Source organism: Camelus dromedarius, chromosome 20 (genome assembly GCF_036321535.1).
Source record: "Camelus dromedarius isolate mCamDro1 chromosome 20, mCamDro1.pat, whole genome shotgun sequence".
Classification (NCBI taxonomy): Eukaryota; Metazoa; Chordata; class Mammalia; order Artiodactyla; family Camelidae; genus Camelus; species Camelus dromedarius.
In genome coordinates this window covers 8,464,333-8,478,860 of record NC_087455.1, presented here as the reverse complement: position 1 = coordinate 8,478,860, position 14,528 = coordinate 8,464,333, and the positions used below count along the sequence as shown (strand labels likewise).

Sequence of the window (14,528 nt, the reverse complement as noted above, 5' to 3'; positions counted from 1 at the left end):
GTCTCTAAAACTGGTAGCATGTTTGCAGTGTGTCAAACCTTTTGGGTATTTTTCTTAGTTTTGCATAAAATAATGGCGAGTCTTACCATCAGTGTGACTTAGTGTTAATAAAATAGGTGAACTGGCCAGAAGGCACTGTGGGATGTGTGTGGACCTGCATTGGTCACCCCTCGTATTAAGTGGTTTTTAAAGTTGTCTCCATTACAAACCCCTTTAAGAATCAAATACAGGCTATGGATTCTCCCTCCTAAAAAATGTACAAGTATTCAGAATTTTGCACTTCATTTCAAGGGATTTGCAGCATCCCAAAAGTCCATTTATGGGCTCATTAGGAATCCTTAGACCTCAATTTTAAAACTATTGCTTTAATTAATCAGTTAGTGCTTTAATTATTTTGGCAAATATTTACGTACCTACTATGTGACTAGCTACACACCGTACTGGGAATTTGTACTGAGTCATAAAGAAGACCCAGCGCCTGCCCTTGAGATGCTCAGAGAGTGGGGAAAGGAGTTGGGCAGACAAAGAGAAGGACAGAAACAACACAGGCCATGACTGCTGCGATGGAAGGACACACTGGGTGAAGACCAGCCACTGGGGATCAGGAGCTTCCTAGTGAGGCAAAGTCCAGGCTGACTCTTGAAGGACCTAAGGGCCTTGATGGATAAAGTGACTAAATGAATGGGTGTTCTTAGCAAGAGATCAGCACATACTAAGGTCTGGTAGAAAAATAAGCAAATGTACCAAGATTCTGCAAGAATTCACGGACAGCTATTCACAGGGCAGCACCAAGCAAGAGGGGTGGGAAGCAATGAAGGAAGAGAGAAAGAGAAAAAAGAAAAAGAAAGAGTAAGGAAGGAAGAGAGAGGGATGGGGTTAGACATGTGAGCAGGGGAACAATAAAGAGGGACTTGCTAAGCCAGGTTGATGAATATAGATTTTTTTCTGAACATGATGGAAAACTAGTGAAGGGATTTAAGCCCGGTCGTGATATCTTTAGATTTTCAATGTATACGGCTTCCTCTGGCAGGGCTGCTACACTGCCACTGCTCTCTACAGCTTTCTGGTGGCATCGCATCTGGTCGCATGCATAGGCTTTGGGTCTAGACAGATCAGATTGGGGCTCAAATCCCAGGTCACTACTTATGAATACTACGACCTTGGGTAACTTCTGGAACTTCTCCAAGCCTTGGGTTTGCATACTGGAAATAACTGTAGTACCCACTCGTTGGTGGGTAGCAAGTGTTTGGCACAGTGCCTGGCATAGTAAGTGTTAACTCTTGCCATTGTTATTGTAAAAAGCGCACCATAATTGAGTGGTTTGTGGGGGAGAGGGGAGAGAGGTAACAGGTAGAAGAGGGTGTGACCGTCAGCTGGATTATTTGTTACTTGCAGCTAAAAGCATTCCTAACTGTTGACACAAACCTGAAACAACAGTAGCAGCAATCCTTACAGAGTGTGAACTGCGGGCTTGATGTTGTTCTAAGAGTTCTACATGTATGAACTCATTCATTCCTGGTTACAACCTAGGAGGCAGGACCTGTGGTGATGGTACCCATTTTACAGATAAGGAAACTGAAGCCTGAGAAACGTGCCTAAAGACATGAAAATCTAGGGTTGGAATCAGGCCATCTGGCTCTGAGATCTGTGGTCTTCATCACTACAGTCTGCCACCTCTGAAGTGAGTCAGTCATTGTCACAGGTAGTAGGAAGTGGAAGGGCCCGGAGGTCAACTAGCGACTCACTCACTATAGATCCATTCACCTCAAACTATTAATATCTATCTGTCCATGGCAGGAATGGTTCATTTGTTCATTCATTCACTTAACAGCCAATAAATGGAATGCCTACTATGTGTCAGATAGTGGAGACACACTGAGGAGCAGAACGTACCATCACAGCCCCTCAGAGAACGTACAGTCTATCAAAGGAAGAAATGGCTTCCCTGAGAGCAAAGGTCATGGAAGTTTCAGATGTGCTCAGTGTTCCAATATTACCCACGTTTCTGCAGTCTTCTGCACACACCATCTTTCTGCACCTGTGTCTGTACACGATGTACCTGCTCCCTGGCACAGTTTTCTTTCCTGTTGTTACCTATTAAAATCCTACTTGTCCTCTAGGACCCCACCCCTACGCGAAGATTCTGCTTTTATAGAGACTTCCCCTGTCTACTCTAGCCTGCTGCCCAACCTACGCTCCCCTCCATCTTGGCACTTACTGCTTGATACACAATCATGCGTGCTTGAGTGTGCTCCGTCTACTGGCTAAAGGTCAGGAAGAGAGTCACCTCTGTACCCCAACCCTCAGTGCACAGTGGGCCTCATGGTACATTCCCTGAGTTGAATCAATGGAAATCGGCAGAACTGAGTCCTCCTTTTTCAGAGTGTGGTCACAGCCACCACTGGCAGCTCCTGGTTGCTGGCTGGAGATGCCTCATCTCAGGCCTCACCCCAGACCTACCCGCTCAGAAACTAGCACGAATTTAACCAGAACCCCAGATGGTCTGTGTGCACGTTAAAGGTGGAGAAGCACTGGTTTAAGTCAAGGTCATGCAATAATAGTTTGTTGAATAAAAGACAAGAAGTAGAAACCAGCCCTGGTTCTCACTCTGTTGTTCTTTCTGCCACCCCCAGGTGCTCAGCTCAAGGTCAGCTATTCTGACTCTGGGTATAAACTTGGAACCTTTCAAGATAAATACACTGATGAGGCCACCTTAATTGTCAAATCAAATTTGCTTATATAAGTTGTTTATTTGGCTAAGAACAAGTGACATTACCTATTAATCACTCTTCAAACAGAGTCCTCAAGGAGGCTGAGCAGAATTCACCAGAATCATTAGGAACACAGGCCCTGTGTAGACGCTTCTTCCTAACTTGTGTTCTTGGGAAAGCTTTTTTAAACTCTCTGAGCTTCCATTTTCTTGATAATAAAGCAGAGATCACTAAAGCTACTCTGGAGGGTTCCTGGAAGGAGATAATTTGTAAATCACAACATAGTCCTCAATAAGTGGATGGTATGTAACTCCTTGTGGCAATTTTTGGGAATCAGAGACTGTTTAATAGCTTGCCACAAAGCCAGACCTCCGAAGCCAAGTTCTCTAGGCCCACTCAATTGATTGCATTTGGCTTGAATGTGAAATGGTCTGCAGGGCCAGTGTGATGACTGCATGTGTTCACAGGCCTGGCTGGGCAGAAGCAGCCAGTCAGAAGTGTGGGTGGACTGGGTTATGCCAGCAAATGTGCAAATGTACATGGCCTGGGGTCAGGTGCTCTGGTAGAGATGCTAACTGTCCACTCAATCCATGCCTCCCAGTCACTAGCAAAGGCCACTAGCAAGTGCTCTATGCCCTCTTGGATCTAGGTCGGGCCATGTAATCAGGTCCCATTGATGGAATCTGAGTGGAAGAGATAACATGTCATTTCTGGGCAGAGGTAGTAAAGGAGTAGGTGCGCCTTTTCCACCCTCTTCCCTCCAGGAGCTGAATGCTCAGAACTCTGAAGACCAAGGTGGGAGACACAGCTGTAAGTTACTGCAGAGAGGTTATTAGAGCATTACCCTAACTGGTGCAGGAAGTGTCTTAAATATACGGGGAAATACAGGAAAGAGAAATAAGATCGGGCAGATGGGATTGGAAGCCTAAATGGCTTCCCATAAAAAGCTGAGCAGCCAGGTGGAGCTCCAGAGTGAATCTGGCGATGTCTTAGATGCTTCTAGCTTAAATCAACTTGAGAATCCAAACGTTTTGTCCATTTCAAAGCAGCTTGGTTTTTTGATTAGGAAATGGAGGTCCAGAAAGTTGAAATGATGCAGCCGAAGTCTTGCAAGGGGTGTGGCTCATAGAAAGTGTTCCGGGGTGAGAACCCAGATCTGCTCATCCCCGTCCGCCTGAGGCCACTCATGTCCCCAAGTGGGCGCCTCTTACCACACCTTATACTCACAGGATGCAATGAGCTGTATGAAATATAACTGAGTAAGATATTTACAGCAGACTGTTTCCAGGGAAAGGTCACAAAACGACAACAAAAAGCAACAGAGAAGAAAGAATGAACCGGGTGAGTTGCCATGAAGAGAGTGACAGGATGGAAAATGATTTCAAAAACGCTCCCGTCCCCGCAGCGGGCGTGCTCTGGGGGCTGGGGAACCAGGCGGGGGGAGCCAGTCCGGCTCTGCTCTCTCGCGGGGGCTAACGACCATCCTCCTCCGCTTACTGCATCCCTGGTCCTGTTTCAGCGCCCAGCAGCCTTGCAGTGGGCTGGAGAGGCCCCGGCGCCAGTGGTCGAGCTCATCCTCCCAGGCCCAGCGGGGCTGTGGGCCTCCCGCCCCCACTGCCTCTGGGAACAGGCGGGAGGGGCCGGTGCAGCTGCCAGTGTCTCTGCCCATTTTCCCCTCCGTGAGAAAGCGCTCCTTCACCGCGGGGCTGAGAGGGCTGAGAAATGTAGGGCAGCAAACTCAATCCTATTTTAGTGTGGTGCGAACTTCTGGAAAAGGGTCTGGAGCACAAAGACTCAGCTCGATAATTTAAAATAAGTGGGCGGGGTGCAGGGTGCAGAAGTAACTTTCGTTGTTCCCCACTAAGGGAGGCACTGAAAACTGATTAGTACGGAGAGAACTCCAAACATGTCGTTTATTTAACTTAAGGCTCCTGAATACGTTGGTTTTTTTTTTTTTTTTCTTCTTTATAAAGGGTAGTTTTTTTTTCCCCTCCTCTCTCTTTCTCCATGGTGACAGGGGCTTTTGAAATATGTCATGTATACATTTTATAATAGGTCATATTTCATTATAATTATAATTCATTAAGTTACATATCACTATAACTATATATAAATTATTATAATACGTCAAGACATATTTCATGTCATATATGTGCTATATATTTTGTATTTTTCTTATATAAAAAACACTGTTCTGCCTTCACTTGTACTGACCCCTCTGCCCAGCATTCCTTCCTTTGATTTTTTTCCCCCACTAACTCAATTTAAAGAAGGCAAATAAGAATCATCCTGTCTGGGGAGGTTTCTCTGCCCACCTCCATCCAATCCCAAAACCCGCCCTCCACCCAAGTCTTTCTCATTTTATGATTGCTTAGCCTCCTTTGCTTACGTTAATAATAGAATCCCACAATGTACTATAATTATGGTGCTGCCCTGAGCTTGTTGTTCTAGAACTGGTTTTGCTGAGTTCCCATTATCTGTGGGACCACTTCCTAGATGTGGGATGCATCTTTTATTAGAGTTGCTGCTTGACAAAGGGCTCTTTGCAAACTCAAGCTCTACATCAAGTGTAGCTCAGCTCTTGGGCAAGACCCTGAGAACGATCTGTACTGATATTCCTGCTAAAGGGTTGTGTTAGAACCAAGCTTTCTGCTGGACTTGCTTTCAAAGGAGCGTCCCCCTGCACACCAGGTAAACACCCAGAGATGCTGGAGAGAAGGAATAGTTGTTCTTCCTTCCTATCAAAGTTCGGAGCAGAGGAACTGAAAGGGTACATTGGTCATTTTTACAGCTGTTCAAATTATAGGTTTTCCTCTGTGTTTGGGAAATTTCCACCCTATGACATTTGTTGGGAGGGAGATGCAGTTCTAGTGTACAAGCCGAAAATATCAGATATTTGTTTCCCCGTCACTTCTGGGCAATGACTGGGCTCAGCCAATCAGACATACCTGCCGCAGGCTTGACTTGAGATGCAGAAAGTCAGGGGGAGCAGAGAGTCGGGGCAGGGCAGAGGCGGCCAAGTCCAGATCCTGGGGACTGCAGGAGGAATTCTGTGTGCAGAGGTGGCAGCTATGTCTGGGACAGGACAGGGCTGGTCCCACAAGCAACATACTCTTCAGGGACAGTGGAACCAGCGTCCTCACTGACCTAGTGCACTGCTGTAATTTTGGCTATGCCTCTGGCTTCATTCCAGTCCATTTCTTGAGCCTACCTCTCCATCCTTCTCTAATTACTCTGTGAGGCACCCCATAGCCTTTCAGTACGTTTCTTTACAATCAGCCAGAGTTGGGTTCTTTTTTGCTTGCAACAGGGAACATGTCTGAAACAATCCACAATACGCTTACCCCTGTCGTGTGCTTTGTGTGTATCTTTGTTCACATAATCTCTGTGAACTCCTGTAATGTGGTTATTAAAATGCCCATTCTACAGAGAAGGATCTGGAGGTTCAGGTATGTAAATTGCTCAAGGTCACGCACAAGGAAGAGGTAGAACTGGGATCCTGAACTGGTCTGCCTCATGAAGGAGCCCCCCGCTCTGGTTTTCAGTACACACCATATAGTCCAGCACAGAGCTGGGCACAGAGATGGCACTGATGGGTGGATGGAAGGGTGAAGGGATAGATGGTTGGATGTGTGGATGGATGAATGGGCAGATGGATGGATGGAGGAATGGCTGGTTAAAAATATGTTTGCAAAAAGAAAAATAAGCTGTAGTCCTTTTTTTGTATTATTTTAAAGATACTTGCAAGGAATATAAGGAGGAGACCCAGGTCATCACCCGGGGCTTCCAGATCACATTCTGGAATTATTTTTCCCCTCATAGTGTAAAAGGCTCTTGCTTTTCCCGTTCATAATGTAAAGGCAGGCAAGCCTACTGCAGGGGAGCCAGGCAGTGCGTCAACCAGCAAATGTAACTACATTTCTCTCACACTCTTCTCAAGCCTCAGTTTGGAAATGTGGAACTCTCTGACGAACAATCACTACTTAATGAATTAATCAACCGAATGGAGAAAGGCGCCGACATTCAGGCAGACAGAAGCCATGGCCGTGCGGTGAGAGCAGCCGGGAGCGGGTGGATCGGGTGGATCGCGCAGAGGACGGGGGCGGGGCCGTCCTCTTTCTCACCTGACGTTCTCATAGCGGTGGATGTAGATCCGATGGAATTGGTGCTGCAGGTGCTCGTCTTCCACGTTGGTCATGTCGTTGATCATTTCCAGGACAACAAACCGGGGCAGCACGGACAGCACAAGCCGCTCCTGGAACAAAGCAATAAAAGGGACCACCTTGTAAGGCTGACCACTGAGTCTCGGAAGGGTGGATGGACCGTGCAGAGGTCGTGGGGCTCTTGTCTGAACTTCTTGAGGAGTTGCTAGTTTCATTCCATCCTATGAACATGACAAATATCTATGGAGTCTTTTTACTTGCCAGGCACTGCGCTGAGTGTTGGGTATATAATGGTGAACCAAATGGATGAGGGTCTGCTCTTGTTGAGCCTACATTCTAGTAGGGGTTACAGACATCGAAGTCTACACACCCAAACATACCCACACACGTTTACAAAATGGGACAAGTGCTGTGCAAGAACAGGTCACAGTCAAAGAGCATGACGGTCGATGACATGATTCAAATTGGGGTTAGGGATGACGTTTTGGGGGAACTGATATTTAAACTGATACATGAAAATTTAGAATGAGTCATGCTGTGTACTGCAAGGAGCTCCAGGAAGAGAAAACAGCAAGTGCAAATGTCCTAAGGCAGACAGAGAGCAGTGGCGTGGCTGGAGGATGGTGATAGAAGGATGCGGGGATAAGGGATAAGGTTGGAAGTGTAGATAAATCTGGCAGGCTTGTGTGAGATGTTAGCATTTAATTCCAACTAAAACTGGAAGCCACTGAGTGATATAACCAGAGGAGTGTCATAAACTGATTTATGTTTTAAAAGGTCACCTCTGGCTGTGGTTTAGACAATGAATTGTGAGAAGGGGGCCAAGAGCAGAGGCAGAGAGACCAGCTTGGGGAGCTCTTGCAGTGGCCCAGGTGAGAGGTGATGGGGGTAAGATCTATAGGATTGGCAACCAGCTGGGATGGCAGGAGAGAAAGAGGGTGTAACCATGGTGATGGCTAGGTTTTGAGTTTGCTTGATGGAGAGAATGTGCTACATTCACTGAACCAAGGAACCTAGGAGAGGAACCAGGCTTAGGAGACACTCTTTATTGAGAGGAGAGGAATGAGACACACTCAGCCTAAAAGTAGGGACCTAACACTTGGCAGAACAATATTCTCCCATCATGATCAAATGGTAGATAAAAACTAAACAACTGGTCATCTAGCAACATGAGCTAAATCCCAAAGAGATCTTGTGTTGTGGAAACCAGGCAGGAGTCCAGCTTCTACTCTATAATTTGCTCTAGTGAGGAATTTGGTTTAAGGCAGGTGCATTGTAAACATCATAGTTTCTCGTATCTTCATAGATATTTATGAATTCTAAGCATTCTCACCATCCATTCTTTCATTCGTTCCTTGCAAAACCCTGAAAATAAGCAAGTGCAAATAATTATTTCAGGTAATGACAGACTGAGTTAAGTTAAAACTACTTGTGTGGCCTGAACCACGTGGCCATGTGGCAGTGCCAGGATGCAATCTTGTGCCACGTTGTTCCTTGATGGGATTCTTGGTGAGATGGGAAAAGCCCCAGGTGTTGAGTCTAACAAGAGTTTCAATCGTGCCTCCACCACTTAATAGTAACGTAGCGTTAGGTGAGCTACGTCATCCCTCCGTGACTGAGTTCCCTAATTTGGCAAATAAAAGCATCTACCTCACAGATTTGCTGTGAGAATTCACTGAAATAAAAATAAGTGAGGGGCCTGGAGTTCATTCTTTCCCTTTTCCTCTCTGCTCTGCTTAACCCTGCTCTCATGTGAAGGGCTTTATTAATGAAGTTCCACTGAGCTTCATGTGATGAGGCTTTCTCCTCTCTTGAAAGCAATCCCATCGTGGGACTGAGAGGCATGCTTCTTGCAGATGCCCCTGCCCTCTGTCCATCCCGTGTTCATCAGCGCTGTCAGCTTCCCAGGTACTGGCGGCTGTGTTCATGTAATCACTGCGGGATGGAAGTCGGTGCTAATCACAGCTTTAAGGGGCACTTGGCGCCTCCGAAAGGTAGGTGCTAAGTAAATATTTGCTAAACCAATGAGTGAATGCATAGAAGGCAGAGACTGCGTGTAGCTCATGACTGCAGTCCCTCCAATGGCCAGCACAGTCCCTGGTACAGGATAATCATTTGTTAGATTCTTTAAGTGGCAGTGCACCCTCGATCCTCAAGTATGACATCAATGCTTTTATGGGAGACTTTTAAAATAAAATTTTAATAGCAAAATTCTCCAGCACCCAGGCTTGCCAGCCTCCAGCCAGCCCTGCTCCTGGCAACTGCCCCAGCTCCTCCCTCTGCAAAGCATTTTCTGCCAGGCGATGGGAAATCGCCTGGTGTCTGCTTAGAAAAGCCCATTTCCAACACTTGCTTCTCTCAGATTTGTTCACTGCTTGAGAAACATCATTCAAATCCCCTGAAAACACAGTCTGAAAGAAAACAGGGAAGTTTGCCCCTTAATACAATTCCCAGCTCCTACTGAGGCACAGGATCTGATTTTTCTGGCTTTGGAGATCAGAAGTACAACGCGACTCTCTCCTGGAGCCAGACGGTAGCCCAGGGTGGCCTTTGTGCTCCCATTCTGCACATCTTTTTCCTCCCTGGGTTTTTTCCCATTTGCATGAAAAGGGACCCTGGGTTGATTCCAAGTGCATCAGTGGCTCCTGCCTGGATTTCCCTATTCATGTCATCAAAAGGGCTTCGCGGGAATCAGTCGCTGCAGTGCATCCTGAGGGGGAAGTCAAGGTGAAAACAGCCAGGAATTCGGGATCTCTATTTTATACAAATGCTGGAGGTGGGGAAGAGAAGGGGAGCGGAGCAGCCCTCTGAAGCGGGCAGCACTTCTGAGCTTACACGCAGCAGGGCTTCTGAATGGCTTCGGGGAGAACTCGCCACTCTCAAGCTCCTGCAAACTTAGACTCCCATTAATCTCTCTCTGCTGCTGGCAAAGCAATGTTAACTGCAGTCAAGGTCCAGGCACTGGCGAGACGCGTCCTCTGGGGCTATACATAATATCTTATTTTAAAGTCACTGCTCATTACGTAGCATGCCAAGTGCTTGGCATCCAGTATTAATCAAAACCTCACATTAATCGTAGAAGGAGGTAGGTGGCTATTTTCATTGCATTTTATGTACGAGGTCCTGGGATTTCAAAAATTTAGGTGAAATCAGGCAGTCTGGAGTCATACACTTGGTAAGTGCACAGTGAAGACTCAGGCTCATGTTCTTTCTCCTTTGAAACTTGGATTGTAATTCATCCATTTATTCACTTATTTACCACGTCAAGGAGTCGGTGCTATGTGACAAGTGTGCCGTGCTGGGCTTGGAGAATCAGCAGGAAACACAACAAGACACAGTGCTGGCCTCTGTAGCGCTATTGTGCTAGAGGTAACGGATGGACCATGGTGGAGATTAAGGGGAGCCAGTGGCTGCCTTAGCGGGATGGTCAATGAAGGACTCTTCAAGGTGACTGTTATGCTGGGACCTGGATGGTAGAAGCAGCCAGTCTTGTGGAAAGCTAGGGAAAGGGGCAGAGGAGCAGCAAGCACTGAGGCTGTGGTATCGCGTCTCTCATTACATTTATTCTTTCATTCATTCAACACAGTTTTTACTGAGATTCTACTGTGGACAAATTTGTGAGAGGCTATGAATATATGAATAAACAAGGCAGATGTGGTCCTAGGATTTCATGGGGCGCTTACAGGCTTAGTCTCAGAGGTGACAAGTACAAGAACTGACAGTCATGGTGACTGAGAGGCAGCCTGTGAAGGTGGTTGTCAGTAGCTTGACAAGCACTATGACAGTAACTCAGGAGCAAGTCCTGGCTAGAAATGTGGGTAGACAACTCAGTGACTTAGGGCAGGCTGCGCGATCAGAGCCGGTGAGGTTCCGGGAGTCTTGTTAGAAATGGCAAGAAAAAGGAGAAGAAGCTGGGCTTCTATGTAGTTTATCATCAAGACTCAGAGGACGACAGAGACCGAGCGGTCAGAACTGGATCTTTAGAGTCGAAACTTTGGGTGTCTACCCTCTGGAATAAGGCGTGCTCATCACAAGTACAGGGGCTCCCCACCCTAGTGTTTTAGGCCATGCAGTTATTTAGATGAGCCACGTACTTCTCTGATCACGATGCCTTCCTGAACGGATCTGCTGAAGTGACACCATCTCTGTGAAGCTCCCCTTGAATCCTATGCCCTGTAGACCTGCCTCCTTCTGCTCCCATTGGAAGCTGCACCAACCTCTGTACGACTTTAATGCAGTAGAAGCTGTTCTGGCTGACCTCCGCTTAACCAACTCCAACGACTCAACTCGCTGGATTAACCCACTCTTTCCAGTCCCTCTGTCACTCATACCAGCAGGGCAGGCCACTACAGGGCTGAAGGTGCCCAGCTGGTAGGGAGCTCTCTAAATGTCCACAGCTTCTGTTCCGCCTGACCAGGAGTCACTGAGCTTGTTCCCAAACCCCGTTTTGTCAGTTTCGTCTTTGAGTGCACTGACTCAATTTAATTAGATGGTAAATAAAAATATTAAGTAAGAATAAGAGTTGCTGTTGATATGAGATTGGAATTGAATGCTTTGGAAAGACTTGGTAATACTGGCAGCTAGTACAGTGCAACCAAACTAGATGTCAACAAGACAGCCATAAGAATTTGTGGGAAAAATAATAAAAATCCAGAAGTCATTCTGATAATTTTGCAAGTACTTTTAAATTCTTGGCTCCATTTGAGAGAACTAGAAGTCTTGGCTGGTGCACTATTAGCTATGGTCTCTGTAAGAAACAACAGAGCCCTGCTAAGAAAAGTACCTTGGCCTTATTTGAAAAGACCAGATAATGAACTTGTTATTTTTAAGTTGCAAATAAAATATGCAATTGTTCATAATTCCTCCATTTGAACCTACTTTTTCAATTAACCAAGCCATGGCCCTTCCTGATGGCTTCAGCTCAAGGAATGCTGCAATTCTTATTTGGGTTCTGTCACCCTCCCTGAACTGTGAAGTATTTGAGAGCCAAGAGGATGTTTTTTCCACCTCTAGAACCTAACACAGGCTGAGTGAGGAGGGAGTGGCCATATTATGATTCCTTTGGTGACAAAGAGGCAGATAGCCTACTTGACATCGGTAGGACGTAGCTTAAGCAAAATCAGGTTTATCGTAACTATCCTGGGTGTCTCAAGGGATCTAAGGGCCCAGTCGAGGCTGGACTTTGGAAACGAAAGGGCCCAGTGGCCCATAATGACTCTTTCCCCTAAACTTGGGTCTCTGCTTCTCCTGCAGGTCAGCTTCATCCTTCTCTCTCACTTCTCAGCCACTGGGAGCTCTCGGCCCTTACACCTTGTATCTTTGGCCATTTTGAGAAGATTCTTGCTCCGTTCAGGACTCAACATGTCCGCATAAGGGCTCTGCTCGCGTCAAACATCTAGTCCTACCGAAGGCTCATGGTCAAGGGTGCAGGGTCATGAAAAAGTTCATGGTCATTAATGGGGTGACCATTAAGAGGGGTGGGTTGGGTACAGCCGGGAGGAGGAAGTCCCAGAAAAGAGGGACACATGGTGGCATAAAAACCTATGTGTACAACATGGTGGCCAACGCACGTTTGTGGAAGGAACAGCTGCGTGACATGAATATCAGCACTTGAACAGGGGTCTGGCTCCGACAGAGGGATGGAGAGCAGGCAACCTGAAGTAAAGGGGAGTGAGAGAAAGGGCAGTGCAGTATTGCAGTCACGTGCATGGCCTTGGAGCTGGGCTCTAGGTTTGAATCCTGACTCTGCCCCTTCCTGACTCTGTGACTTGGCCTCTCTGTACCCCAGTTTTCCCATCTGTAAATTGGAGATGGTAACAACAGAGTCCCTTCGCAGGGCTGGTGTAGGGTTAAATGAGTTAATATCTGTAAAAGAATTAGCTAGTGTCGGGCACACTGTAACCACAGCCCAAACGTTTGTTAAATTCACTGGCAAGCGTGCTCTATTTTAATCATTGTTTTAGAACTTTAATTGTATATTGGTGCAAAAGCTTAAAACTTTTAGAGTAGGGACATTACATAGGAAATATGAGGAAAATGAATAGAAAGAAGACAGTTGTCCTTTGGTTCCAGGACTCCCTGCAGATACCAAAATCCATGGAAGTTCAAGCGCCTTTTGTAAAATGGTATAGTGCTTGCATATAACCTATGAGTTACCTCCTGTGTACTTTAAATCATCTCTAGATTACTTATAATATCTAATACAACGGAAGTGTTATGTAAATAGTTGTCGGTATGCGGCACATTCAAGTTTTGCTTTTTGGAACTTTCTGGAATTTTTTCCCCAAATATTTCCCATCCACGGCTGGTTGAACTTGTGGGTACGCAGGGCTGAGTGTATGTGAAGAGGCAATTGTGCTACACAGTCAAAGACCGCCAGTCACACTTTTAGTAATTAAAACAATGTTAACATTTTGTTATCAAAATCTTGACTCTGACATTTGAATTTTTGTCATAAAGGGCTTTTATGGAATTTTCACCCAGAACTGTTACTGTTTCTGAAAGCTAAGTGTGAGCACAGCCATGTGGAAGCTAATGGGTTCCAGCCATGCGGAAGCTATTTAATTGACTCCTAAAGGCAAATTCTGTACATGCGCCTCAGGCTGATTCAGCAAGGAGGTTAGAAAGGTCTGGATGACATCCGCGCCTACTTGTGGGTGGCCTAAGACCCCAGGAACTTCGGTTCTGCTCAGAAATGCAAAGAATAAAGGGTTTTGGCATCAGCCAAGCTTGAGTTGAATCCTGGCTGAGCTCAACAACCGACTCCTGTGACCATGGTAACTTGTATGACTGACTCCTTGTGCCTCAGTTTCTCCATCTACAAAATGGGAGTCATGATACCTGCCTCCCAGGAATTGTTTTTTTACACTCAGTGACAAAGCCTCTTTTTTAGCTCCTGGTACACAGTAGGTGTTTATTAAATAGCCATACTCATCAGATGTATTGTAATTCATCCAACTGTCAACTCAGAGACCACCACCTGCATTGCTCCATTGTGCTTTTTATTATTAACATTCATTGGCACGTTTCAACAATGTCAGCAATAAAATACTCCACTCCACTCCCAGGATGACTGCTTAGCAGAGAACCTGGCATATGGAACACCTCCAGTTATTAGCTCTGTACATCATGTATTATTCTACATCTGTCATCAGTCTTACCCTACCCAAGGCTCAGCACGCCCATGGTAACCTTTAGTTGAGTTTGATGAATCAACAACTCTAATACTATGAAATAAAAAGGAAGGCACTTTTTTCCCTTTGGTAATGAAATGATAAACCAAAGGCATGATGACACTTGGGTGAGATCTTGAGTTCTCCTGAAAGGAATTTAGTCAGATGTGAGGAATAAAGAACACATTTGTGGGCCCGGAAAACATTAGGCACTAAATCTCCTGCGAAGCAGCCCCCTCTTGGAAATCTCTCTTTTAAGCACTTTGGAGGGCTTGAGGATTTCAGAGTCTTTTTAGAGAAAAAGGCTCTTTCACACAAGGTTTGATACTTTTCTCAGACACAGGCAGCATTACTCAGCATGGTGCTATTTTCAATAAAAGACATTGATGTGCAGGTCGGAAATCACAATCGGAAGAGCTGAATTTGAGTCTTTTTAAGGCAGGTGCTTACTAATTGTCTGATCTTAGGCAATGTACTTAATA

The 14,528-nt window shown here is 45.9% G+C and overlaps 1 protein-coding gene across 3 annotated transcripts in view; it reads right to left on the bottom strand.

Annotated features, from left to right (window-relative positions):
* ADCY8 (adenylate cyclase 8) overlaps positions 1-14,528 on the bottom strand; it is a 188,916-nt gene that overhangs the window by 113,194 nt on the left and 61,194 nt on the right. For all 3 annotated transcript variants that reach the window (XM_031439644.2, XM_010988790.3, XM_010988791.3), the window contains exon 3: positions 6,836-6,966. In XM_031439644.2, the coding sequence (XP_031295504.1) occupies positions 6,836-6,966 (131 nt within the window). The remainder of the gene's footprint in view (positions 1-6,835; positions 6,967-14,528) is intronic.